The sequence below is a fragment of the Enhydra lutris genome, unplaced genomic scaffold (assembly GCF_002288905.1).
Source record: "Enhydra lutris kenyoni isolate GAN:26980312 unplaced genomic scaffold, ASM228890v2 scaffoldscaffold14, whole genome shotgun sequence".
In the NCBI taxonomy this organism is placed as follows: Eukaryota; Metazoa; Chordata; class Mammalia; order Carnivora; family Mustelidae; genus Enhydra; species Enhydra lutris.
This window is the reverse complement of record NW_019154098.1, coordinates 21,304,928-21,332,633: the sequence shown is the minus strand read 5'-3', so window position 1 is coordinate 21,332,633 and position 27,706 is coordinate 21,304,928. Positions and strand designations below refer to the sequence as shown.

General features: G+C 42.3%; 1 protein-coding gene across 1 annotated transcript in view; it reads right to left on the bottom strand.

Annotated features, from left to right (window-relative positions):
• Positions 1–27,706, bottom strand: part of LOC111146786 (sterile alpha motif domain containing 12) — a 384,040-nt gene that overhangs the window by 345,562 nt on the left and 10,772 nt on the right. Inside the window, exon 2 of the mRNA XM_022502468.1 lies at positions 74–252. Coding sequence (XP_022358176.1) covers positions 74–252 — 179 coding nt within the window. The remainder of the gene's footprint in view (positions 1–73; positions 253–27,706) is intronic.

Below are 27,706 nucleotides of genomic sequence, written 5' to 3'. Positions count from 1 at the left end.
TGTGGCTGGACCACAACATTTTTATCGGGGCTGTAACCTTGGAATCTCCTTAACTGGGTGGACAGTGACCTACCTTAGCCGTCTCAGCTTCTGTTGGCAGTCGCTTGGGGGTTCCTTTTTGGTCAAGCACCTTCTGAAAACTTTTGTTTTTAATGGGTTGAGATTCCACAGCTTCCCCTTCAATCTGCAGTTTAATGCCTTCGGCCCGGGAGGAGTGATCGACAGCCCGGGGATTCAAGCCACAGTGGAGAGCTAGGAGAGAGGGAAATGTTTAACTCCAAACAAGGTCCAACAAAGAAGGTGCCCATGATGGTATTTTATCTGACCTAAGCAGGAAGAAACAAGGCAGCAGCAAGTCTGGAGGCAGCAAGTTTGTGGTAACTATGGGGAAACCTCTGGGGAGAAGGGAGCGTGGTGTGGCGTGCACCCTGAGCTCTCAAGTCAGAAAAGACTTCGGTACAAACCCAGAAGCCGTCACTTCCAACTTCTCTGACCTTGGGCAAGATACTAACTCCCCCATCACAGATGAGAATACCAAAGCAGGCAACTTCGTTACTGCAACCCACACACCCAACTAGTTGAACCCCTGCCCTTGAGCTCTCGTCTCTGCCTCCATCTGCCTCACACTCACTGCCCAGCTATTTGCGGAGCACTTACGAGGTGCCATATCCTGGAAACATGGATTTATATAGGACAGATGTTCCCTTCAAAGATGTAATGGCCCAATAGGAGAGTCAGGAAAAGGTGATTTTGAACGAGTTATGTTTGCTATATGAAAGAGAAGGAAAGTCCAACGTGGAGGGTTCCAGGGAGTCAAGCCTAGTGGCCTCTGACTTTTCCTGTTTTATGCTCTCCACATCCTCCAACATGGATACCTCCGCGAAGTCTACAGCCCGTTTTCTGAGCATCTTTATTCGTTCAACACATTACTTACTGAGCCACTCCACTGTACCCAGTATCCTCAAAGAAATAGCAGTAAGTGTTATGGGAACCATACGTTTTGCCCCCAGATGAACTCCATGAACCACCAGGGGGTGTGGGGCGGCTATGTATAGGCACATATAGAGTGTGTGTGTGTGTGTGTGTGTGTGTGTGTGTTTAGTAAATTATCTCACGTGTGTGTGTGTGTGTGTGTGTGTGTGTGTGTGTGTGTGTAGTAAATTATCTCACCTCCCAGGGACCCTACCCCTTCAAATTTGGTGAATTTGAACCCTTTGGCCTCAGGGGACTCAGGGCCAGAACCTTCCCTCCATCCCCCTCAGGACTCTACCTCACTGGTAACCTTTTACTCAGTATCTTCAGTAACCCCCCCTTTCTTAGCTGCTCCCCTATTAGACAACTGCCACAGTTCTACAAATTTTTCCTTACTCTGCACCCCATTCAGGTCAGAGTTTCCTCCTACCTGGTTTCCCAGAGAGCATGTGACACCTGAGAGACGAGGGTGGGCTTCCCAGAAGCGAGGCAGGTGTTCCCTCCCCACTCTCCACGCTCTCCTTAACAGGAACCATCCACTCCCACACTCCAGCACGGTCCACCTGCCTGTGATGCCCAAACGCTAACCGCGGCCCAGGAAGACCCGTCAGGAGCTTCCAACGTGAGTGAAACCTGGAACTCAAGATCCCAGTTCCAGGGTGTCCCTGATACCTCAAATTCAGCATGTTCAAAACGGATCCTTGGTCTTTTTATACCACCCCCCCCCACCAAATGCCTTTTCCAGTCTTCTCCAGTTACACAGAAACCAGAGTTATCCTTGGCAGGGCTCTCTCCACGATTCACCACAGCCCTTCCATCTCTCGCCAGGTCCGGCAAGCTCTACGCCCACAGCTCTGCTCCAGTCCGTCCACGTGGCTCCCTCCGCACTGCCATCACCCTGGTTCGAGCCACCCACGTCTCTCATCTGCACAGCTGACTTGCCCAAATGCTCTTCCTCCCTTGAGCCCCGGAACCCCACTTTTAAAAAACCTATGGGTCGGACTGTGAGACCCTTGGGCTTAGAACTTTCGAATGACTTCGTTTTACACCTACATCGTTCAAAAACCTGTAGCATGGCCAACAAGGCCCTGCATTTGTTGTCCCCTTCCTGCCTTGCCAACTTTATCACCCACAGAGCCCTCATTCACTCTACTCTGACCACACACTTCCTTTTCACACTTCCTACTTCTTGAGCACATCAAGTTCTTTCACACTTCCTGGATTTTGTACGTCATGCTTCTTTGCCTAAAATGTTCTCCCTGTTCCTCACCTAACTCCTACTCATCTGCCAGGTTTGGGCTTAAAGAAGGCTTCTTGAGAGAGGCCTTCCCTCCATCCTCTTCCTCATCCCCTGCCCCCACCCCGTGTTGGATCATTGTGCCTGGAACGGCACAATGTATTCAAATACTGAGTGATCTTAAACTGCTGGTACAAAGGTCTACGTGCATGTGGTCTCATTTATATCCCTTAATATGAAAATTATTTCTCTTTAATATGAAAATTACTTTCTCTTCTAGCTTCTAAGCTTCCTAGAGCCACGAACCAGCCTATTTCATGGTGCACAGGAGACATTCAACATGTACTAGTTCATGCCTCCCCCCTTACACTTTGTGCTGGATCTCAAATGATCTTCACAAAAACGCGGTGAGATGAACTACATTCATTTCACAGACAAGGGAAAGAAGACTCAAGGCACACAGTCACGAAAAGTGATGCAGGGATCTCCTGAAGATCACAAAGGTCCAGCATCGTTTATATGGATGATTTCAAGTTTTGGATGAGCAAAACCAAATTTAACAGTATGGAAAATTATTAGCTTTCAGAATAGGAAGCCCAGTAATGGTAAAAGGTCAGAGTTTATGGATTTGCCAGCTCAACAGGATTATCAAGGATTCGGATTTCTTTTTCATCTCTCCATCCTGCTATCCAGAACATCACCTGTGTATGTCCTAAGCCTGGGTACCCTCATGGCACCTAGAGTTACAAGCTTTTAGTTCTCATCTAGCAATAGTGATAGTTTAGTTGACTCTGTTCTCCTTCCCCTAATCCTCCTCCAAACTTTCATTTCTTTCTCATCAGCCCAAAGTGAATCACACACCCCTCAATGAACTAAAACCCTGGCAGTGGAGAGAGGGTTACCCTTAAACCAGCTGGCCCTTTGGCTCAAGTTCCCTTCGTAAAACCACGCTGCTGTGATTCAAGAAGGCAGGGGCAGAATGGATGTTGCAGAACGGATCACAATGCCCAGTTGAGGCAGTGTAGAAAGAGAATTTAGTAGCCAAAATCTGTAAGAGCAGGAGGCTAACCACTGTTAATATCAAATCAGCTTCTCCATCTCCAAAGAATGGCCTATTTGTAACAAATATTCAGTATGCTAAAATCATGATTATAAAAACAAGTTTGCTTGTGAAGGGAGATGAAAGGTTAACATGGAATAGATTTGGACATTAGAGAAAGAACAATTTATGTTTGATCTTTCTCTGCAGCAATGATACCTGGATGATTCCTGCCTTGAAATTCACAGCCTCCGAATACCACGGACTTGCTGGTGGTTTCCAGCACCTCCTGTTTGCCTTCTGCACTAAATCAGACTCTCCTATTTCCTTCACCTCTGCTCGGGCTGGTCCGTCCTCCTAGAAAGAGGTTCTACTATGCCCTAGTCTTACTTGCTCCTTTGGGAGGCTAGGTTCACACACCCCATGTGTCAGCTCAGACCCTTTGAAAGCCTTCTAGGGAGTTTTTGGTTACCAGATCAAGAACCATTGGGCTAGGCTCCTTCCGCATGGAGGAGGTCTCCCTCGCTGATCGTGTGTCCACCTCTCCTACCACCACTACAAGTTCCTCAAGGCAGGTCCCTCCCCTTAGTCACCTCCACGACCTCCACTCCCCAGTCTGGAACCCAGCACATAACAGGCCTTTACGTTAACACTGATTCTTACTGAATGAACCAGCAATCTCTTCCCTTTTTACAACGATGTCTTAAATCAAAAGGAAACATCTCTCTGCTGGTAAACACCCAGCATTTACAATGTAAGGTAACGAGAGACATGAAGCAGAAGATGAGGTTTTGACTTGCTGCACACGTAGCCGCCTTCCTCACACAAATATTTTAAACCTCCATAGCTGTTCCCTCCTTGCCTACAAACCCAGTAGTTGATTTAGGTTTTGTGCTTGAGTTTATTTATTTAAAACCATTTCTGACAGGCTTTGCTTTGTTTTCCTTGAAATTTCATGTCCCGAATATTTACACATCAAGTAACTTTCAAATGGCCTCTTTACAAGCTGTGACCTCCATTTCTTTGTTCATCAGGTAAAAGGTGTTTCCTCTGAGTTCTCTTTTCTGTCCTCATCGCTGCCCTTTCTTGTTTTCATTGAAGTTATTTACTCAATTTAATGGACTCAGCAGCTCACAGGTCAGCTCTGAGACCCTCTTCATGCTTCTCTGGTCTTCCTGACCCCTCTGTGCCTTCCTGATTTCTAGTTACGAAATGGGCACTGTAAGAGATCAGTGAGTGGTCTTTCCCTCAAGGGCTGCTCTCATTTTCCTCATGTTAAAGTTGCTGATGCTAAGTTCTTCAAAAATCAAGAATTAAAAACCAAAGCAGGGGCGCCTGGGTGGCTCAGTGGGTTGGGCCTCTGCCTTCCACTTGGGTCGTGATCTCGGGGTCCTGGGATCGAGCCCCGCATGGGGCTCTCTGCTCAGCAGGGAGCCTGCTTCCCCCCTTTCTCTCTGTCTGCCTCTCTACTTGTGATCTCTCTCTCTGTCAAATAAATAAAATATTAAAAAAAGCAGATTTCATAAATATTTCTTTTAAAAAGTTAGCAATAATAAAAATAAATTAAAAAAATAAAAAATTAAGTCCCTATTATTATTTTTTTTTTTTACTGCAATTGCACAGGCTTTCGCATTGTTTTTGAGATGCCACAGCAAAGCTACCAGCTCTGTTTCATGTAGACAAGCCCATCCCCTTATGCTCTGCTGCTGGGAACGTAAAATGGTGCAGCTGCTGTAACGCTATATGGTGAGTCCTTAACAAAAACGAAACCAAAACCAAAACAAAACAAAAAAAACTTAGGGGCATCTGGGTGGCTCAGTTGGTCAGGGATCTGCCTTTGGCTCAGGTCATGATCCCAGAGTCAGGTATATGCCTTGCTTCTATATAAAGTTCCTGGGAAACGCAGCCTTTGTTTCATACCTCTTATAGAATATACACACAGCAGACCCTCTCTACATATCTGCTTCATTAATGGAGGTGCCTTATCATACTCTGGACTCAAATTCAGCATAGCATTACCCTCTAGAAATAATCTGGGCATCACAAGAGCCCTCTCTCTGTAGCAGACACTTCCCAGTGTTTTCCTCCTTACCCACAAGGTCACTCACTTTCCCAGCTTCCCTTGTAGCTACATGCGGCTGTGAACAGATTCCTGCCTGTGGGACCTACGCAGAAGGCTGAGGTGTAAAGATGCAGTTCTGGAATGGACAGAAGAGACGGATTTTGATATTATCCCTCTCATCCACCTTACTGCCTCAAATGCAGAGGTGATACCCAGAGTGGCTATAGATCATAAGGCTATAAACATGAAAGCCAAGAGGCTAATAGCCACATGGGCTCTACCATCACTGAGCTACTCAAACTGGGTTCTTAACTACCTACATCTGGACCTGATGCTACACGAGAAATGTAATCCTTTGCCTAAGATGCCACTGAGTCAGGTCTTCTGTGACTTAAGATGAACCATACCAAACTAACACATGATTCCACTTAAACAACATATAATTACTTAGCTCTTCTTTTTTTTAAGATTTTATTTATTTATTTGACAGACAGATCACAAGTAGGCAGAGAGGCAGGCAGAGAGAGAGGGGGAAGCAGGCTCCCCGCTGAGCAGAGAGCCCGATGTAGGGCTGGATCCCAAGACCCTGGGATCATGACCTGAGCCGAAGGCAGAGGCTTTAACCCACTGAGCCACCCAGGTGCCCCTACTTAGCTCTTCCTTAAGGATAAAAAAGAAAACTGAAATCCTAGCAAAATATTCTGCTATGGGTTTCATCACTCCCATTATGACTTGGAAAGCTGAATAAGTATAGTAATAACCTTAGCAAGGAAGTTGTACATTACAAATACATGTTATCAAGAAAAATACTCACAGGTAGAATCAATCCAGATGATATGATAAAGCCCTGATGACAAAACTTACTCATTGGGGAGACCATGGTGCCCAGAAAAGTGCCTACGTCACTGATAAGAACTTATGCATGAATTAACGAGAATGTGTCCACGGGTGTCATATCACTAATGTTTTAACATGAATATATAACAAGTATACTAGAAATGTAGGTCTCAAATAAGAGCTTGGGTTAAGCTAATGGACAGGGCACAAGGTCTCTTTGGGCAAAGAAACCTGTTCAGCAGTCATCTGCTAAGGCAGGGTCAGCAAACTATGGCCCATAGGCCAGATCCAGCCCATTGCCTGTTTATGTATGGCAGAAACAGTTTTACGTTTTTAAGTGGTTGGGGGGAAAAAAACTAAAAGGGATATTTGTGATCTATGAAAATTACATGAAATTCACATATGAAGGTTCCTAAGTTTTACTGGAACACAGCCACAATTATGTTTTCTATGGCCACCACTGTGCTACAATGGCACAATGGCATAATGGCAGAAGTGAGTACCTGTGACATACCATATGGACTGCAAAAACTAAATATTTATGAGCTATCCTTTTATAAAAAAAAAGTTTGCTGAGCCCCGTTCTAGGGTAGAATACATCCATATCCTGGAGGATACTGGGTTCTGAGAACTGTAGCCCCCTCCACCATAACAAGGTAGAACTCCTGCATCTTTGAGGAACTCACCTTCTACTTACTCTGTACTCTTCCCCATTCCCAGGCAATTTAAGCTCAATTATATTTGATTTTATCATTTGGGTCAGACTAGGAGGAGACCAAATAGGATTTCTAGACTTCTCCTTGGTCAGCTAAATGTGGTATTCCATTATATATTATATAATATACATTATATACACACATTATATATATACACATACCAGTTTAATGTGGTATTCCATATATATATGTATGTGTATACACACACACACACACACACACACACACACCAGCTAAATGTGGTATTCCATTATATAAAGACACACACACACACACACACACACAGAAGCTTAACACTTCTAAATACAGGGTTGGAGTCCTTTCCTACTATCAAAAAGAATAGGAGTAAAATACAAATTTCTGCTAACTCAGAGGCCTTAAAAAATCACATGTCCATTCTCAACAATTCTGTAACTGACCAGGAATAGACAGTTCCCCATCTGTTACGAATACGGGGCTGGAGAGAAAGGCACTCTTCTGATGAGAGAAGGGAGCAGATATCATGAGACATGATGGGCTGAAACCCCTCTTACTGTCCCCAGAAGTCTGCCCAGTGGGAGCCCCAGTAGCTACTATGTGGCCACCAGAGCTGGGGCTGGATGACTGTCCATCCCAGCCAGATGTGCAGACCACATGAAGCTGGGTCAGGACATTGCCTCCTCTGAGCCCCATGAGGCACCCTCATCCTGGCTCACTCATCTGGAGAGGCTGTCGCCTTTGTAAAAGAGTTTGCTATCAGGGACCCTCGCTCCCCCAAAACTAAGAGTGACAGTTACAGCAAACATTCACACTTCCTACTCATGATATATAACTAGACCATCTAAATGCAGCAGAAATTAAAACAATGCTTAACACAGGTCACCATCAGAATGGAGAAAGGCTTTGGACAAGCTCTAAGGCGCAAACGTTAACTCCTCTCTTCCAGGAGGAGAAAAGTACCACAGATAGGGTCATTGGTTCTGTGAAGTTTTAGACAGAGGTCTCAGGTATCAGAGAGAAGGAGGTCATCTACAAGGGTAACTCAAACATTTTTAACCAGGATACTGTAAGAAACGTATTTCAAACTGTGAACCCATGCCCAAACACATCTGTGTAAATAAATGAACTGAGCCAAGTTTCATAAAACTTTATTTTGCTTTACTGTATGTGACCTACTCTGATTTTTCCTTAGGTCTTTACATTTTTAAATCAAATAGTGCCTCAGATGCTTCTAAAAGAATAGACACACTTCTCACCATTTGTCCCACTAAGAAAAAAATGAAAAACCCCGGACATTATATAACACAAACACAGAGAGCTTTGAAAGGTAAGGGAGAAGGCAGTCCTTTGGGTGACTCTAGAACTCAAGACAAGACATGATGTGCATTCTGTGGGTTTTGTTTTCATCTACATTCCATACTTAGAACTGAAGAAGTCTACCACCTAGAATCCTCAAAGGGCACAAATAAATCAAAGACAAAAGCCTGCTGTCTCTAGGCAAAAGACTACAACAGGGATAGTCTAACAAGACAAACCTTTAGACAGTAACTGCTCTACTCCAACATCACAGAAAAAAAAAAAAAAAAAGTAACCCAATCACCCCCACCAACGAACACTGAGTGAGAGCCTAGACTGCCACCCTCCCCAGGCTGTACGAAAGTACTCCAAAACCCCCAAGAGGGTGGGGTCATAGAAAGTCACATAAGGAGCCCAGACTTTCATATCTGTCAACGATTATCAAGGCCACCTCCTCACCTGCAGTGTCCATCAAGCTGATGTGAGAAGGCTGGACCTCCATGTCCACCCAGCAGTAAGGTGGCCCCTCCTTTCTGGGACAGTGTCAGAGGAAGCCTGGTGCAGAGTCAGGACTTTTCACCACCACCCAGTGATAATGAGACCCTAACTCCCAGGTAACATCTGGCCAGAGTGGTCTCCAAGCCAGCTAAAACAAAGTTTAAGTACGATTAAGTCTCATAAAATGAAAATGTCCAGGTTTTGAGGGAAAAAAAAAAAAAAAGCAAACGTATAACCAAGAACCAGGAAGATCTCATACTGAGAAAAAAAAAAAAAATCGGCAGATGGCAACACCAAGATGACAGAAATCTCAGAACTATGGACAAAGATTTGAAAGCAGCCATGATAAAAGTCTTTAATGAGCAATTATACCTGACACAAAGGAGAAGATAGAAAGTTTTAGCCAAGAAACAAAGTTGCAAAGAAATAAAAGTCCAAAAGAAGCATCAAATGCAAATGCTATAATTAAAATGTGATAACCAAAATTAAAAGGTCAACACATGAGTTCAATAGCCCACTGAAAAGAAAGATTTCATTGCAAAAAGTAGAAGGAGCTTTCTCATAAGTAGAAATGGAAATGTTCTAGATCTTGCTTTGGTTACATAATATAAGTATCAAACTCGGAACTCAACACTTAAGCTTAATATACAATAGCAAGCATGTATCTTAAGAATGAAACAAACAGAAAACAGACATTAGATATACTTTATTTTTTTAAAGTTTTTATTTAAATTCCAGTTATCATACAGTGTAATATTAGTCTCAGGTGTACAATTTACAGATTCAGTACTTCCATACCTCATCCCGTGCTCATCCCAAGTGCACTCCTTAATCCCCTCTCCCTCCCTTCTGGTCACTGTCAGTTCATTCTCTATAGTTAAGAGTCTGTTACTTGGTTTGGCTCTTTTCTTCCCTTTGCTCGTTTGTTTTGTTTCTCAAATTCCACCTATGAGTGAAATCCTATGGTATTTGTCTTTCTCTGTTTGATATATTTTGCTTAACATTAAACTCTCTAGCTCCATTCATATCACTGCAAATGGCAATTTGCATTTATTCTTTTTGGTGGCAGGGTAATAATATCCGTGTGTGTGTATCTTTATCCATTCATTAGCTGATGGACATTTGGGTTGTTTCCCTAATTCTGTTATTGTAGATAATATTGCTATAAACATTGGGGTGCATGTATTCCTTTGAATTAGTATTTTTGTATTTTTTTAGAGATTTTTTTAAATTAACATAATGTAGTATTTGTTTCAGGGGTACAGGTCTGTGATTCATCAGTCTTTTTGGATAGAGTTGAAAAATGATTTTTGAATCCTGTTTTTATTCCTATCGCTCTCCCGCACCCAACACAGCTACCCATTGAGTCAAGTCCAAGTTCTACTTTCTTGCTGTATGTTGATAAAGTGAGATAACCTATAGAATACCTGATGTCAGCCAAGCATTCAATGAACACCAATCTCCATTTTTACCTTACTGCCCTCCTCTGTCACAACAGAGGAATATTTAGCATTAACAATATTTATCATTAACATCTTTAACAATTGTTGAGTCAACAAAACAGTAGTACTATATCTTTAAAGGGCAAACACGATAGAGACTTTAAAAGGGACAATCCTGAATGAAAAGGGCAAACTGAAGTGAAATTTGGGGGTTGGGGGGGAGAGTGGGGAGGATGGCTCAGAAGGCAGAGAACAGCTTCAAACATACAAACAACCTTGGTGAGTTGAGGAATGTGCAGCTTGTAACACATTTTCTGCTGGTGAGCAGACGGCAATCCCTGTCAAACAACACTAATGGAAAGAAGTGACTAATCGTTGAGGAAGCCTACATATTAGTGTGGGATTTCAGGAAGGGAGGAAGAAGCAATGGTACAAAGTTAACAGAGACAGAGGACTTTTCATCTCCTATCAGTAAGGTTTTAGAAATCAGATAGGAGGCTTTCACAGTCTCTGGTTAGTATGCCCATCACTGTCAGTAACCGTCTAACCATGATGCCTTAACAGGTGGAATGTGTGCTGTGAGAGCGTCATAACCTCTAACACCCCATGTCTGCAGGAGCATGCGCATATAGCTGTCCCCATCTGCAATCCCTGCGGCCCAAGGAAGTGTGTGGGATGGGCTGCCGCAGTGCCCCTGCCTGCCAGGGCCCAGCCAGCCCCCTCTCCCAGCCAGGGCTCTGGGAATGGCTCCAGGTAAAGCCAAAACACGGAAACCGAAGTTGCCTCTATTCCCATCTGGGAGGCCAGGTGTCCTCACACTTCTGCCTTCTTTGTCTCGGTGGTCAGTGCCGGAGCCCACAGCCCCAGTAGACAGTCCTCACCCAACAAAGCCAGAGGCCAAGCCTGATTTGTCCCCTGTGCGCCTGGAGTCATGGGCCTGGCGTGTCAGTATTTATTGCCCCCGTAAGTGCTGTACTCTGGACTCAAAGGCCTACCACTTCTGCCCACCATCCTCAGCAGTCCTCCTGGGACCCAGCCAGGAGAACTGTGGGCCCAAGCATGCAAAGAGCCCTTCTCATGTTCTCCCTCCCTGTGCCAGTCCTGTCAGTCCCTGGCCTAGAATGCTCAGGAACCAGAGCCTGACCATGACTGGGGCCGCAGGAGAGAAAGGGGGCAGAAAGGAGGGAAAGAAATGGTAAGCAACTTGGTTAAGGCCACCATGAAAATGGAAAAAGGGGAAATGAAAACAAGGCCTCTTTTATCACAAACAACATTGTCCCCACCACACAGGATACTCTGGGGAATAAGAGCTATTTTTAACTCCCTCTACATCTTGATTATTACTTAGTTGGTAAAACCATGGACTTCGGAGTTGCATAAATCTGGCTCTACCACTGTCTAGCTGTGTGGCCTTGAGCAAATTACTTAAGTTTAGGTTAAGGTTATCTAACCTATAATATTGGAATACTCTTAACTTCTTTATAATGTTTTAGAACAATTAAATGAAATGTATTTAAAGTGCTCAATGCTTGGCATATTGAGTGATGTTCAACAAATGTTAACTGTAGCTTTATTACTTCCTTTGCTCTTATTAGTATCTTAATCATCTTGATTTTGTCAGGAACAACTATGTTTACCCTTAAAAAAAAAAGATGTGACTGGGAAGACAAAAGTTAAGAAAAAGACTTGAGAAGAAAGAGAAACTTAAAATTCTCTTGAAAGTGTAATCCTGGTAACTAAAGAAAAATGAATATGTCAGGCAAAAATAAGTATGTGTCCAATCACAGAAACACTCAAAAGGCTTGATAGGTTCCAGTCTGACTTGAAGAATGGGAGTGCTCCCCTTCCCGGAGGGGCTGGAGTGAGAACACAGGCAATCTTGTTTGCTCGCACTTTCTATTCAGAGTAACTTGCAGGAACACTCAAGTTTAACCAGTCCCATTACTGTTTTACTTTATCTTCATAAATGTATGTGTGTGTATGCACAGATGCGCATAAGTCAAGGGCCATGGTCGCTAAAAGGAGACCTATAACAGAGTTAATGGACAGATCTTAATTTGTGGATTGAGAATCTGCATCTTCAAACTTGTGACCTGAGGACGAGAAGTAGTTCAGAAAGGTCGATAGAGCCACGAATACATACATAACTTGCTAAATAAAAAATGCTCCTTTGGGGCGCCTGGGTGGCTCAGTGGGTTAAGCCGCTGCCTTCGGCTCGGGTCATGATCTCAGGATCCTGGGATCAAGTCCCGCATCGGGCTCTCTGCTCAGCAGGGAACCTGCTTCCCTCTCTCTCTCTCTCTGCCTACCTCTCTGTCTACTTGTGATCTCTCTCGGTCAAATAAATAAATAAATAAATCTTTTAAAAAAAAATGCTTCTTTGAAATTTCTCAGGTTTACTAAGAAAATGGATAAAATGCCACCCAAGTCGGCATCACAAATTGTAGCTCAAAACTCCTTAGTCAATCTGGGAAGCCACACTGTCCAATAAGGGAACCTGATAGTAGCCTGCGGCTATTTTAATCACAATTAGATAGAATTTTTAATTTAGTTCCTCAGTTACACCAGCCGCATTTCAATAGCCACTCAGGGATGTGACCACCATACTGGACAGTGCAGATTACTGAACATTTCCATCACAAAGTTCCAGTGGGTAGTGCAAATTGACAAGATCAGTATCTTTCTGCCCAATGTTAAAATCAATTTGCTCTGTTCCATAAATGTTTCTTGGAGAAAAACAAAACAAAACAAAAAACCCAGCAACTGAGATTGATGCAAATAATTTGACTTTTCTCTATTTTTAAATTGTTCTTAATCATTTAAATAACCATATGTACATTTTAGGGATAAGAGGAAAAAAAGATAAAATGCCGCATCAGGAGTTTCATAAAATTTTTGCTCTTAGAATGAACAGCACTTTCAGCCTGTTGCTCTTTTACAGAAGTAGATCAGAGGGTGTATAAAAGTGACTTCTTATTTAGTTATTTTAGACAACAGTCAGATCTTTATTACCCAAACTGGTTGCTTCTGGGTTGCAGGTCAGTGCTATTTTTGTTGTTAAATGATTTTAGGGACCCAAGATTATCATGGAAGGGTATAGAGATAAACTGGGAATCAGAGAAATCTGTTATGGCAAAGCTCACAGTCTCAAAGCTTCTGAAAGAATAGCTCCCAAAGGTCTATCCAGAGAGGACAGATAGAGGACAAACATTTTATTGGTCCTCAGTGAAATGGAAAAGAAAACAACAAAAAACCAGATAGCCTCAGGAGTTTTCCACTGGCCAAAATTTTCAGGATAAAGCCTTGTCTTTTGATATTGTCTTCCCTGCATTTGTGTGTGTGTGTGTGTGTGTGTGTTAAACGCTTATCTTTTATGAAATTGGATAAGAGGTATGTGTTTCTGCACACAGGAGCTTTAAAGTTAGCAAAAGTTACATAAACGGTGAGTGTCTCCATTAAAAAAAAAAAAAAATTACTAGTCTATAAAAGTTAAAGGCTAACGACCAAAAATAAACAGGCCAAAAGTTACGTGCAGATGGCATGAGAGCAAGGCAGGTTGGGAATAAGAGCTGCGGAGAAAGTAATGAGAGGTTTCAAAAATTGAGAAAAGGATTACTTCCAAGGAAAAAACAACAACAACAACAGCAACAAAAAACCAGGCAAGACGGCATAGAACTTGGTATTTCAGGTAAGTTTTGAAGAGGCCAATTGCATCCATAGATCAGGGAAGGTAGCCAAGCAGAGGGACCAATTTAAATGAAAGTACAGATTAGGCAAGATTAGAGCATTTATAAGGAAGAGGAAATCATTTGAAAAGAAAATATGGAGATAAGACAGAAGGATAATCAGGGAGCAGATTAGGAGTGTATGAGTTTTTGGTATTAGAATCAGAAGTCTGGAATTGTTCACTGAACAATTGGAAAGCGAAGAAATGCTTTGAGCAGAGGGAAACAGCCAATGTTGTATTTCAGTAATAAGGATGAATAAATACGGGACAATATTCATCTGTTGAGGTGAGCTGCATCTTAAAGGATGCTCACAAGTCTCATGAACACAGTCTCCCCATTCCGACACATACTTAATCTTCCTTAATCCTAACTCCCAAAGCATTTATCTGCACTACACAAGGCAGTACGTGGCCATTTCAAGTCACTACTGCAAAAATTAGGCATCCAATAAATCAAGTGGTTGTTAATGATCAACTTCAATACCTGTGTCCTTTTAAATACCGGGCCCATAATAGGGGCTACGTGATGATTGCTGATACAAGCCAACATATCCCACAGCCCTTATGTTCCCACCCATGAGTCCTACAGTTGAACACTGGTGGGCGGGCGTGCATCATGTGGACATTTTAATCACATATATAAACACCGCCCTAAGAGACAACTAAAGAAACTACAACACAAATAAATGGTAGAAAGCATGGCTGTGTATTTAAGAAAGGATTTATATTCCTACTTAGCCTTGCAAATCAGATGATGCTTCTAAAATATTTTACCAGGTTCCTCATTGGTCTAGATCTTCTTGGCTGGTACACAAAAAAACAAAAACAATTCTACAGAATACATGCTGAAAGATTAGCAATTCATTTTATGGTGGTGTAAATTATTTCTGAAGATGCTTCTAGTCAGTTCTCAATTGATAGACATTAAAACACTGTAAACACCAACTGTTACAATCTAAACCTCGCCTTTCAGATTAAAGAGAAGGGGAAAAAGCAGGTATACAGAGCTCAGATCAGAGAAAAATCAATCAAACCAACCACTTGCCTCCTTGGCCTCTGCCATTGGAAGCCATTAGGAAGCCATTAGGAAGATGGCACCCCACTTCATGTTTTCGAATTTCAGCCAAAATCTTCAAGCTCTGCCCTATCTTCCATCTTCCACCCACTCACTCCTCCCATAAGGCTATAAACATGCTCAAGTCTCACCCTACCTAATAATCCTCCCCAACTCTGTTGTTTACTTATTAACAAACTACTCCCTTCTTTGTCCCTTCCCCAAAGTAAGACCATTAAAAGTACATTGTTAGGCAGACCTAGATGAGCACTATTCTAAGCACATTACATGCTAGGTTAGATCAACTTATTGTTTGATAAATATTCACCCTTCCCCCCCCTTCCTTTAGAGCAGAGAGTGTATCCCTATCTAATGACTTTGGCCTGGGCCATACCAGTTACCTTGGCCAACAGCTAGAAGTGGACAGATGTGAGCAGTGGAGTTAAACACACTTACCGGGGCACCTGGGTGGTACAGTCAGTTAGGCGTCTGACTTTTGGTTTCAGCTTAGATCCTGATCTCATGGTTGTGAGCTCCAGCCCCTAGTTAAAGTCCTCTCTGAGCACGGAGTCTGCTTAAGACTCTCTCCCACTCTTTCTCTCTCTACCACAGGTGCTCGCTCGTGTGCCCTCTAAAATAAATCTTTAAAAAATCATGCATACAAAGTTTGTTTTGGCCTCTTAAACACTTGTGATAACCAGAAAAAGAACATGCCCCAGAGACTATTGCCCCTTCAACCTGTACCCCAGAGTGAGAGACACAGAGCAGAACTGACCCCAACCTAAAGTAAGGAACCAAGTCTGGCCTCTCTTGGGAGAGAGGTGGAGAGAAACTGGAGAGGGTGGCAGGTACCAGACCCACAGGGGCCCAGAATTCCCTTGCTCTTTATCCTAAGGCCAGTGGGGGATCTTTAGGATATAGCTTCTAGAAGTCTTCTCCATTCCATCCAAATGCTGTTTGGGGTCCCTCTAGATCCTTCAGAGCCAAAGCATACTATTACAGACACATGCACTACAATACAATTATTGTTTGAGTTTCCCACATCACTATTCTGACCGCTCCTCCCACAAGGGTTACTCTATTTCATGCTAAAGTCACAACAGTCACTGGACTCTGATAATGTCAATGAAAATTCAGAGGAACAGATGTTTGAATTGATGGGTGAGACTTACCCCTTCAAGCCCAGGACCTAAACATTTCAGAGATAGGAAAAGAGAAAGACATCCAAAGGCAGAGAAGCAATCCACAAGAGCTATGCCGATCCCAGAGCAGATCCCAAATTCTCACTCTGCAGGCAGCAGAACCAAATCAGGGAGCAGCTGCTGAGAGAGGAGGTGGTTCTGCCAGCTGATACTGAAATAAACCACAGAATAATGGGCATTTCATCAGCCATAAGCCCTTTATTCCCATGTGCACGGCTGACTCCTTGTTGTGCAAGTCTCATCTCCATGAAGACAGTCCTAACCACGCAATCTAAGCAGCTTCCCAGGCAAACACCATCCCATCATTTTGTTTTGATTCTCTACATGGCACGTGGTACTGACACTGAATGAATGGCGTTATGTGTTTCCTGTCCATGTCCAGCAGAAGTTTTAAGTGGTAAGAGGAGTCTGGCCTGTGTCACTCACTGATCTAACCCTAGCACGGTGCCTGACACGTACACAGCTCTCAGTGAACAGCCGTTAAATGAATGGACTAAAGAGAACGATGTGCCTTCTTTTCTACACATCCTTTTCTCTAGTATGTGTTTTCCTCTGCAAGGCTGCCTCAGATGTTCCCGTTTAACTGGGACCTTTGAAGTCCTATAATACATACAAAGTTTGATGTACATGTGTGTCTGCATTTTTATGGGTAAAGGAACCCTAGCTAACAGAGAATCAAATTCCATACAGGTTCATACGAACTGAATTAGGTCCCCCCAATTCATATACATCTTAACCCCAATGTGACTACATTTGGAGAGAGGACATTTAGGGAGGTAATTAAGGTTAAATAGGCCAGAAGAGTGGATCCTAATCCAATAGTAGCATCCTTATAAAAAGAGGAAGAGATAGCAGGGATGTATATGCACAAAAGTTAAAAGAAAAAAGAACAAAGGAAAGGAAAGGAAAAGAAAGGAAAAAGAAAAGAAAAAGGCAATTTGCAAGCCTAGCTGGCAGGTCTCAAGAGAAATCACATCTGCTGACACCTTGATCTTGGGCATCTAGCCTCCAGAAATGGGGGGAACTCTCTACTGTTCAAGTCACGCAGTCTGTGATATTTTGGAGAACGGTCTTAGGGAACTCACACAGTATTCCTATGAAGGTTAAGAATCACGACTAAGAAACTACCATTTATTTGAGCGCCTAAGTAGGCTGTATTCCTTATACACATCAATATACAACAATCCTGCTGGAATACGATTGTTCCCATTGGACCTAAACCCAGTCAATAGTATGTCTGCACATCAGACTCACCTGGAGAACTTGCAGAGTCACTCATACCCAGCAAACTGGGAGAGAACCCAAGTTAAATCGTCGTCAAGGAGCCCAGGCATCAGGTACTTCTAATGACTGGCCAGAATTAAGACCCACTGAGTGAGGGACCCTAACCCCAAACCTCGGAAGACTGATTACCAGCCTCCCCACGTGCGGCAACTACCACTGTTCGACTGTCAGTCCAATCCTGCTCACGGCATGCTCTGTGAATCTGGGTTATTTTGTCCCAGTCCACCTTCATTCACCCTGTTTCCAACACAGCCTGACATTTGCTTGGGAATAAGGCCCCCTCTCTTCCCAGTTTTTATAGTTCAGGTGGGATCTTACCCCAACCCCAGGGTTTAAATACGTGAACTGGCGCTAAGCCAATCCGCACATGCCCTATCCCTGACCACATGACCTCTATTGTCCAATCAGAGACTTCTGCAGTGGCATGGGAATTACCAGGAAGAGACTTCGTTTCTGTCCTTCCAGATGTGTACAGGGAAGGACCAGAGACAGAAACGTGATAGAATTCCTGACCTCTCCAGAGGACACCCTCTGGGTGAACAGGGAAGCACACAAGAGGAGCCAACAGAAGGAAATGTAGTCCATGTGAAATAACTAGAAATCTGGATTAAAATTTTACCCCAGGCCAGATCTATAGCCAGGCTCTCAATGAGGTGAGCTAACAGCCTCTTTTACGTACTGGGTTTTCCAATTCCTACAGCGTGGGTAATGTCAAACTATACCTAGTCTCTTGTGACTAGAAAGGCCTTCAGAGGTCACTAAGGTCCTGTTGCTTTCTAACCTTGAGTGTTAGATAAGGAATTTGAATTTCATCCTGAGTTCAGCAGGTTGCCCATGAAGGGTTTTAAGCAAGTTGGTGTTAAGGTTTAAAAAAAAAAAAAAAAATTACACTGCTGCCATATGCAGTATCTTTGGGAGGCTCAAAACTAGAGTCAGAAAAACTCATTTTAGAAGCTCATGGATTCACCAGGTGAGAAGAGGTAAAGACCTAAGTTAGGGCAAAGGTAGTGAGGATGAGAAATCTGCCAATGATTTCGATCAGGGGTTGACCAACATATTCTAGAAAGGGCCAAAGAGTAAATATTTAAAGCTTTGTGAACCACATAGTGGCAACTACCCCATTCTGCCACCATGGTACAAAAGCAGCAATAAATAAGTCAATTAATGATCATAATTGTGTTCCAATAAAACTTCAAGAAAACAGGTGATTATTTGCCAACCCAGACTTAGCAAAATGGGTCAAACTCGGTAATTAACTGGACATGAGGGAGGAGGGAAGTGAGTCAAGGTAGCTGCTAGGTTTTTTGGATCTTTACGTTCTCCGTGTTTGGTCCCAGAATCATAAATTCATTGAGTCACTGAATGTCAGAGGAGGACAGAAACTCATTAAAATTATATAGCCAACAGCCTCATTTTATTGGTGTTAATACTGAGGGCAAGTACCTCTGAGGTAGGCAACTAGTCAGCAGTGCAAGCGGGACCAGAATTTCTACCCCCGGTTTCAGCTGTAACTCTATTACACGATAATTCTCTCTTCTATGGCTCTAACGATTTCTCTTTTTCTTGAGACCACTGTGTTGCATGTAATTATTGTATATTTAATAAATATTACTAGACATCTATGACAACTATCTCTGTGGTCCTAGGACAGTCTGTCCCTCAGGAGCCTTAGTCTTATCTTTGTTATACATATTTCCCCCAAGCCATTTTTGTGCTTTTGATTTTTTTTAGATTTGACATTTTTTTAAGTGGTTGTAAAACATACATCATACTCCTTTGCTCTAAGGATTATTCACTTTCTAATCTGAACGATGTTTTATGTTAAAAGCACAGAGAACTTATTCAAGCCAAGACCTGAAGAACTGCTTATTCAGCCTCCTGACAAAAAAAAGAATAAATCCCACACATGCATTATCAGAACATAACCACAGTCAACTCCAATTGAATACCCAAAAATCCTACTAAGAGGCAAGCAAAATGCCTTATGACTGCTAAGGAAAACTAAAAACCATACAAAGAGAAAAGAGCTGGAAAAAATGTCAAATACTAGCAATTCCTGTCTTTTGAAGGTCTATGGATCATTTTTTTTTTCTATTTACTTTCCAAAGAGTATATTTAATAAGCATATAAATCACTATTATTTTAAAAGGTTAATTTAAAAGGTAGGGAAATGTTGCTATGTTGCTTTTATTTTTTTTTAAGATTTCTTGAATTTCTAATAGTATCTTGCTCTAGGACTTTTAACAGAATATATTAAATTATGTAAAAATTTAAAAACCTTGAGGTTTACATCAAACTGTGCTTTCAGATCTAAATAAGTGATGCAGCTTTTTAACCGCATAAATTATTTTTCTCTTCATGTCTAGTGAACGATTCTTCCTTAAATATTTCCAGACACCATACCATCTTCACTATTATCCAATTTTCCAGTACAGCTCCTTTTTTTCCCTTCATCTCCTGACAAATCCAACATGGTTGGGCAACTGAGTATCATAAGTTCAAGTTTTTTCTACACAATTATCTTTAGACAGTTTGCCTCACATTGTCCTCAGAAGAGAATTCTTAGTGCTGTGGTCTCACTCTGCTTGTTTCCTTGATGGAACCTGGACTCTACTGTCCCTGAGAATGGGAGCCCGGATTCAAAATGGAGGACAAGTAGCCAAGTCCTTTTGGTTGGACAGCTGGTTCTTCTAAAAAGGCTAGCGCATCATTATCAAGCCCTCAGTTCCATTCTCACTCCAATGATGAGGGACCAGTGGGTAGACACAGAAGGGAAGAGAGAAGAAAAAGCTAGTTAGGATGCAAAGAGGAAGCTCAGGTGGCCCTTGGGGACAAGCTCTCCATTCTAAGTTCAAAAAGACCCGGTCAACAGAAAGCAGATGGGAGTCTCTAGAAGCCGTCAGCAGAATGCTTGCTTAAGTGAACATCTGAAATGCCATAATCTGAATGCACAGGTGTTTGCCATGTTACTAAAATCCCAGTCAGTCCTGTCCTCAACTCTTGCCCTTTTCAGGTGCCACCTCAATACTAACTCCTGATCCCAAATATAAAGTCGCATGCCGCAAGAAGTTCCAGGAACAGGACACCGCTCTTGAAGTTCATGAGCACCTAGGTCACGTCTGAGTGTATGCACACACACTACAGCACTAGGGTGGGAGTTAGGGAACTTGGGCTTTTCTACATCTTATTACATGTTGTTCTGAAGTTCTAATGCTCTGAGCAAAATATCAATTCATTACACAATTTTCTGAGCACATACCATGTACCATGATTTTTGTAGTGAGGGAGATTTCTGGTTAAATCCTCTTCAGAAACAATAATGCCTAAGGGCATGTGGGTGGCTCAGTTGGTTAAGTGTCTGCCTTTGGGAAATAAAAAAAAAGGGTCTGCCTTTGGCTCAGGATCAAGTCATGATCTCAGGATCCCAGGAGGGAGCATGATGTCAGGCTCCCTGCTCAGCAGGGAGTCTGCTTCTCCCTTGCCCTCTGCCCCTCGCCCCCCCTTGTGCACTCTCTCAAATAAGCAAAATCTTAAAAAAAAAAAATCGTAATGCTTATAAAGTCTACCTTTAGATTGCTAACTTTTTTAGAAACAATTAACTATACAAAGACAATGAACCTTATTTGGAAATTAAGAAATTAAGTGAATAAGGGCACAGACTCTAGAATCAGACTTTGGAGTTTGAATATTGGGTCTTCTGAGTGATTAACTAGTCCAATTAAAAAAAAAAAAAAAAGAACTAAACATTGAGAGAAGACAATCCCCTCCTTGGTCCTAAAAATCCAGCCAATATGTCTTATAATGAAGACCAGGATTCACAGGTCCCATCCATTGAGAACTTTCAAAAAAAACCTCAAGTATGAGCAGAGAACCTACTATGTAAAAACACCTGAATATCTAACGAGAACAGAGAACAGAATGAATGGGTTGGGGGAGGGGGGAAGGCAATGTGGAAAGAAACATGGAGAACAAAGTAAATTTCCATTGAACAAATATGTTATTAGCATTAATATCCTCAATGACATATGGAAAGATATTATATCATTTTAAGGCTATAAAAATTTCAGGTAAAAAGACCTTAGAAAAACTAAAAATATTAGATGCTTAAAAGATAAAAATCAAAAAGTACAAACAAAAAGAACAGATGAGAAATAGGAAACAAACCAAAAACTAGTCCAATAACTTTATCCTCTTAAAGACAGCAGGTAGAGAAATAAAGAACATAATTGGATAAAAGGAAATGAAATAATTCAAAAGAAATTCCCTGAAATGAATGACAGGAATTTCCATTTTGAAAGACCACTAAATACACAGTAGGCTCACAACAAGGCATAGTCTCGTGAAATTTCTCAACATTAGGCAAAACGATTAAATAACTTCAAGAAGAGAAATGTATTATTTCATACAAATGATCAAGAATCCGAAAGGCTTCAGATTTCTCAAAACCAAGGCTGGAAATGAGAAGATATTAGAAGCCTCAAAATTGTAAGGGAAAACAGTTTAACTTTTTCAAATTGAATCAAGGTATCAATAGAGTACAAGGATAGAATATTTTCACATATGCGAATTCTCAAAAGCACACTTCCTATGTACCTGTTCTTAGGAGGTAACTGGAGGAGGTGTTCCATCAAAACCAGGTGAGAACAAGACAGGATGAAGACCCAGGGTCCTATAAGCAGGAATCTAACACAGACATCAAAAAATGCATCTGAATGACGGAGGTGAAAGGCGGTCCAAACACAACTCTGAATCAAGTCTAGAGACCTATTTGAAACTAGTCAGATTTTGGGGGGAAAATTGCTTCGGAAACTGACAGAATACCTGATGCGTGCACGTACTGGAAGGAGATTTAACAGAGAAACTTCTGGTTCAAATTAGTGGTGAGTTTATAGGACACTAAGCCAACAGTAATAACAATATTATAAAGCAATTTTTTAAAAGACAGTGATTTTTAAATTATGTTCATACAAAAAAACCGAAATTTTCAGTTTATAAAGTACTCGTCATATTCCCTGTCATATATGGTATGACTCAATACATTTAGCCATTATTATGATGATTTCAGCTCTCTCTCTCTATATATATATACACAAGCTCCACTCTCAACTTTTTACTAAGTAGCTTCAGGAAATTTATTACCCACAGCCTATTACCTCATATGCAAAATGGGAATAAATACAGTACAGCAGGCATTACACAGAATGTTTAGAACTAACAATCCTCGGTATACAGCAAACATTTACTAAATGGTAAAGAATATTTATCTGTCTGTGTTTGTATATAAAATATTTGTGTACATTTTGTCACCTGAAAAATGAAACCTTAATTTAAAAATATTAAAACTAAGAGGTCAAAAATAAATACTGGCTAAATATAAGAACTGCAGTGTTTCTGAATGTAAAAATAAATGAGAAATAATTTTATTAAGAATAAAATTAGTTTTGGGACGCCTGGGTGGCTCAGTTGGTTAAGCAGCTGCCTTCGGCTCAGGTCATGGTCCCGGCGTCCTGGGATCGAGTCCCACATCGGGCTCCTTGTTCTGTGGGGAGCCTGCTTCTCCCTCTGCCTCTGCCTGCCACTCTGTCTGCCTGTGCTCGCTCTCTCTCTCTCTGACAAATAAATAAAAATAAATAAAATAAAATAAAAAAAAAGAATAAAATTAGTTTTATTAACACTAATAAAAGTGGCTGAAGACTGCACATACCAACAAGAAAAAGTTCAAGGTCACAGTATGGAATCACTAGATAGACCAGGAAGCCAAAATGAAACTCAAAAAAAAAAAAAAAAAAAAAAAAAAAGGAGGTAGAAAACCTTGTTAGAGTATATTGAAAAATCAGAATAGAAGTCATAGCAATAATCAAATAAAAGTAGTTCACATGAATCATCAATAATCTGTAATAAAGGTAGAGGAACCTAGCTTAAGAAATGTGTAACAGGTGTTTAAGTTCTACAACTAACCTGGATCCTGTTCTCATCTTGCACAGATCTCTCATGCCATCCAACAGACACACCTTTTCTTTCAAAAGGTAGGTTTCTTCTATAGCTCTGATCATAACAATGACCATCAAGTCACAGTGACAGAATGAGAGGATACCCTTCTGAAACTCAGACAGGTGTCTGTTGCCCTCACAAGAGCTTCTGTCATGGGCCTTATTAAATGCCGTATCTATGGAGAATGAGATTGTTCATTATGCTTACATAACCAAAAACAAAACAAAAACACCTTCATATGTTACCAACTAAACACCCACTGAGGTTTGCTGGAATGACAAATTACACCGGCTATCATGACTGACTTAATAGAAAGCCCAGAAGGAAATATGAACTTTCCCTGGGGTGGTCTCTGGGCTTTTTTAGTGGCAACAGAGTGGGCACTGAAGTCATCTGAACTTGGGTTTGAATTCTTCCTCTACCATTTAACAGCTGGTGACCTTGAGGAAATTATTTAAGCTCTCTGGGCCGCAAATGTTTCATGTAGGAAATGGAGCGATTAAGAAACAGCTCATGGGATTGTGAACAGGTAGGATTTTCAAAACAAACAACCAGTATGGCTTGGACCACAAGTCATCAGCAGTCATTCGCCATCAAAAACCAATAGAGCCATACCAGGGAATGCTGGTTGAAAAGCAGCCCCGGTTGCTAATATCATGGAGTGCCTAATAAATGCAGCTATCGTGATCCCTAGTTTCTTCCCTGCTTTGTCTATCGTGACTATGAAGAATTTTCATACCCAGAAAAAGAATGTTTAAATGTCACTTTAATATAGCTCATTAGAAGATGCAATTATGGCAAATCAACAAAATAATGGAAGAGGGGAAAAAGGGCTTTAACTTCTCACTACTTAAGGACTGGGTGCCTCCAGAGAACTCTAGGACCTCTGGCCTCACTCTGGCTGCTGTCATCTCTAATTTCAGAAAAATTCTTGATCCCCTGTAGAACATCCCACTTGCAAACCCCTTCAAAGTAGGCACTGTTGCCATCCCTTCAATCATGGAAGCAGTAATAGAAGCCCTAAAAGACTCAAGACACCAAGTTCTAAATCTAAGCTTTGCCGCTAATACGTTCTGTGACCTTGGGTGAGGGAACTTTCACATCCTTATTTATGAAATGGGAACAAAAGTGTCTGTTCCAGCTGCCAGTGGATCAGCTGTGGTTCAGATGCGAAACTGTACTTTGCAAAGCACAGGATGCTGTGTAAAGCCAAGGCGGTATGATTTCAAAGATAATAGCCTTGGAGTGAGCCCCAGCAAACATGCAGGTGCCAAAAGCTACCAGCTATTGAGTTTCAATTAAGAAACTCTGGCCAGGCAAAGCAGGTCAGAGGGAAGCAGGAGTTTCATGGGGTTGTGCAAAGGCACTCAGCAAGCAATAGAACCAACCATCAGCCAGAAAATCACTCTCCCTTACCATTAGAATCAGGGACAATGGCATCAGCACCCTGGAAACCTAAATCTTAAAGCATTAAAAGCAGGAAGGAGGCAGGAGATAGAAGGAAATAGGGAGCATGTCCTCATCTTGCAAAATTGTGAAACTGGCCAAGTTTATTTTCAGTACTTTTACTTTTCCTGACATTACGGGTACTATTTTCCTGAAAGCCCAAACCTAGGCTGTAGGATCAGCGTACCCTCAGGGCACCTCCTCGCTGGCCTGTGCACCCAACCCCTGTTCCACAGGCAAGCACCTGCCAAAGCCTAACCTTTCCAGAAGGTTATAATTTTCAGACTCCTGTTCTGAAAATTATACCCTCCTCTGACATTTGTGAATTCCAAGTCCTCTTCCATACCTGTCTGACCTGGAGTTATTACAAAATAAACGATTTCACAAAAAGATGGCAACGACCCATGGGTTTTTTTTTTTTTATTAAAGATTTTATTTATTTATTTGACAGACAGAGATCACAAGTAGGCAGAGAGGCAGGCAGTGAGAGAGGGGGAAGCAGGCTCCCCACTGAGCAGAGAGCCTGATGCAGGGATTGATCCCAGGACCCTGAGATCATGACTTGAGCCAAAGGCAGAGGCTTAACCCACTGAGCCGCCACCCAGGCACCCCTGACCCATAGGTTCTTAAAGGTCACCCTTTAATAACCTCATTTTTAAAAAGAATTCTAAGGATGATAATGTCTTAATCCAGTATTCCCTAAAATTTTCTAACTAGGAAAATGGACAGACATCTTCTGTTTTTATCAAATTCCAACTCTACCACTGACCAGCTGAGCGACCATGGGCAAGTTGCTTAACCTCTCTCTGTGCTTCTTTCACTATTTGTAAATAGAGAGGATACTGGTACCTACCACATAGGACTGATGTGAAGGGGAATGAGTTAATATAGGATAAACAGTTAGGACAGTGCCTAGCACATAGAATAGGCATTAGTATTTCTTGATCGTTCAATATTTTAGTTATAACGCTCATGTGCACCAGGCACCACCCATCCCTTCCAGAAAAAAATACCTTCCCCAGGAGGTAATACATCTAAACTCTTGATGCTCCTTGCTCTCCCAGTTTTCCCTTTTTTGTAACTGCAAATTCTCTCTCGCCACTGGGTCAGTTCACACACATCATCTACAAACTCTCAAATATTTCTAGCTTAAACAAAAACAAAAACAACAACAACAAAAGAGTGCCTGGGTGGCTCAGTTAGTTGGGCAACTGCCTTTGGCTCAGGTCATGATCCTAGAGTCCCAGGACTGAGTCCCACGATCGAGTCCCCATCGGGTTCCCTGCTCGACGGAGAGTCTGCTTCTTGCTCTGACCCTCCCCATCTCGTGCTCTTTCTCATTCTTTCTCAAATAAATAAAGAAAAGAGAGGAAAAGAAAGGAAAGGAAAAGCTTCCTTTGAATTTGTTTCCCATCTAGGTCAGGGTCTCCATCTTCCTCCTTATAGGTCTTCTCACCATGTTTACAACTTCTTTAATCTCAATCGCTCTCATGATACGACTATCTCTCCCTTCACTGCACATCAATGATTTGTGTGAAGAGTAGCATCCTCATCACCCGTTTAATCCTGGTATTATTATAATATGGACCCGCTTCCCCATTTCATTAGAATAGCTCTTACTACTGCCAAACCCATGGACACTTCCCAGGGCACACCTCGCTCACGTGATGCTGGCACTCCACTCTGACATGGCTTCCTACTACCACTGGCTGCTTCTCCTGTATGCTTCAGCTTCTCATCCTACCCCTTCCACACTGTAATTGCCTGGCAGACACGCTCTTCTCATACAGGAAGATCTCCATCTCTCACCCACCTGTCCTCTTGCTGTAGACACGTGCACAAGAGGATGGGAGAAGGACACCACATGAACCCGTGGGAGAAAGGCACGTGCGGTGAGAGAAGAATAAAGATGGGCGGGGGAAGATTCCAGATGCACAGCAAGCCAGCACACAGCTGATCGCTGAGCTCCAGGGACTGTCAGCACCGATTCCTAGGGGAGAAGGGAGGGAAATCGGCCTAGAGCAGGAAGGCCCTAGCAGTCTGGGAAGGGCTCTGGCTGCTAAGAAGTTAGGCTTTATTTTTTTGCAGGGCTGTAGAGTTGGGAGCAATTACGTGTCTGCCACACCCTGTAAGGAAACGATCCCCAATCCTAGCATCCTTTCCCCCTGCAAAATATTTCTCGCATCTCTTCCTTAGCTCTGATTACCTCAGCTTGCTTTTCAATTTCTTCAGGTTATGACCAAGCCTTCCGCAGTAGTTCATTCATGCTTTTCTTTAAAACTATGATGACTTCTCCAGGGGAGTCCAGGGCCGTGGGTGGGCCATTGCTGTGGGTGGGGCAGCTCCCCTGATTCCGAGTGCAGAGCCCCCACACAGCCTACCCTGCCCACGTGTCCTGCCCACGTCCACCCCTCTTCTACTGGGATACCTTCCACAGTACGGCCCTCGAGCCTCTAGACTGTAAGTCTCACGACCGGAAGGTTTACAGCCTTAGATTCCTATATTGCCCAGGGCCATTCATGGTGCTGAGCCCATCAGAGGTGCACACTGAATACTTACTGTCCAAATGAAGCAGAGATTTACATCAGTTTGTGCTGGGCATGCACGTGAACTTGGAAGGCAGCATGCGAAAACAGCAACAATTAAAACCTGAAGACCTGGGGCTCCTTACGAGAGAAGCAGCAAAACCGTGCAAAGCAGGAATAAGATAAACACATTACTGATTCTAACCCCAAACCCGAGCTTTTCCTATTGTAGAGCCCAAATAAGTGATGATTTATTTTACTACGTATTGTTCCTTTTCTTAAATTGCAAAAATTTCCAGGAGAGAGCTAGTAAACTAGAACCAACCTACTGAACTAGAACGGAACCAGAAAGCAACATAGTACAGTGAAAAAGGACTCTGAAATACAGCAAATTTGGCA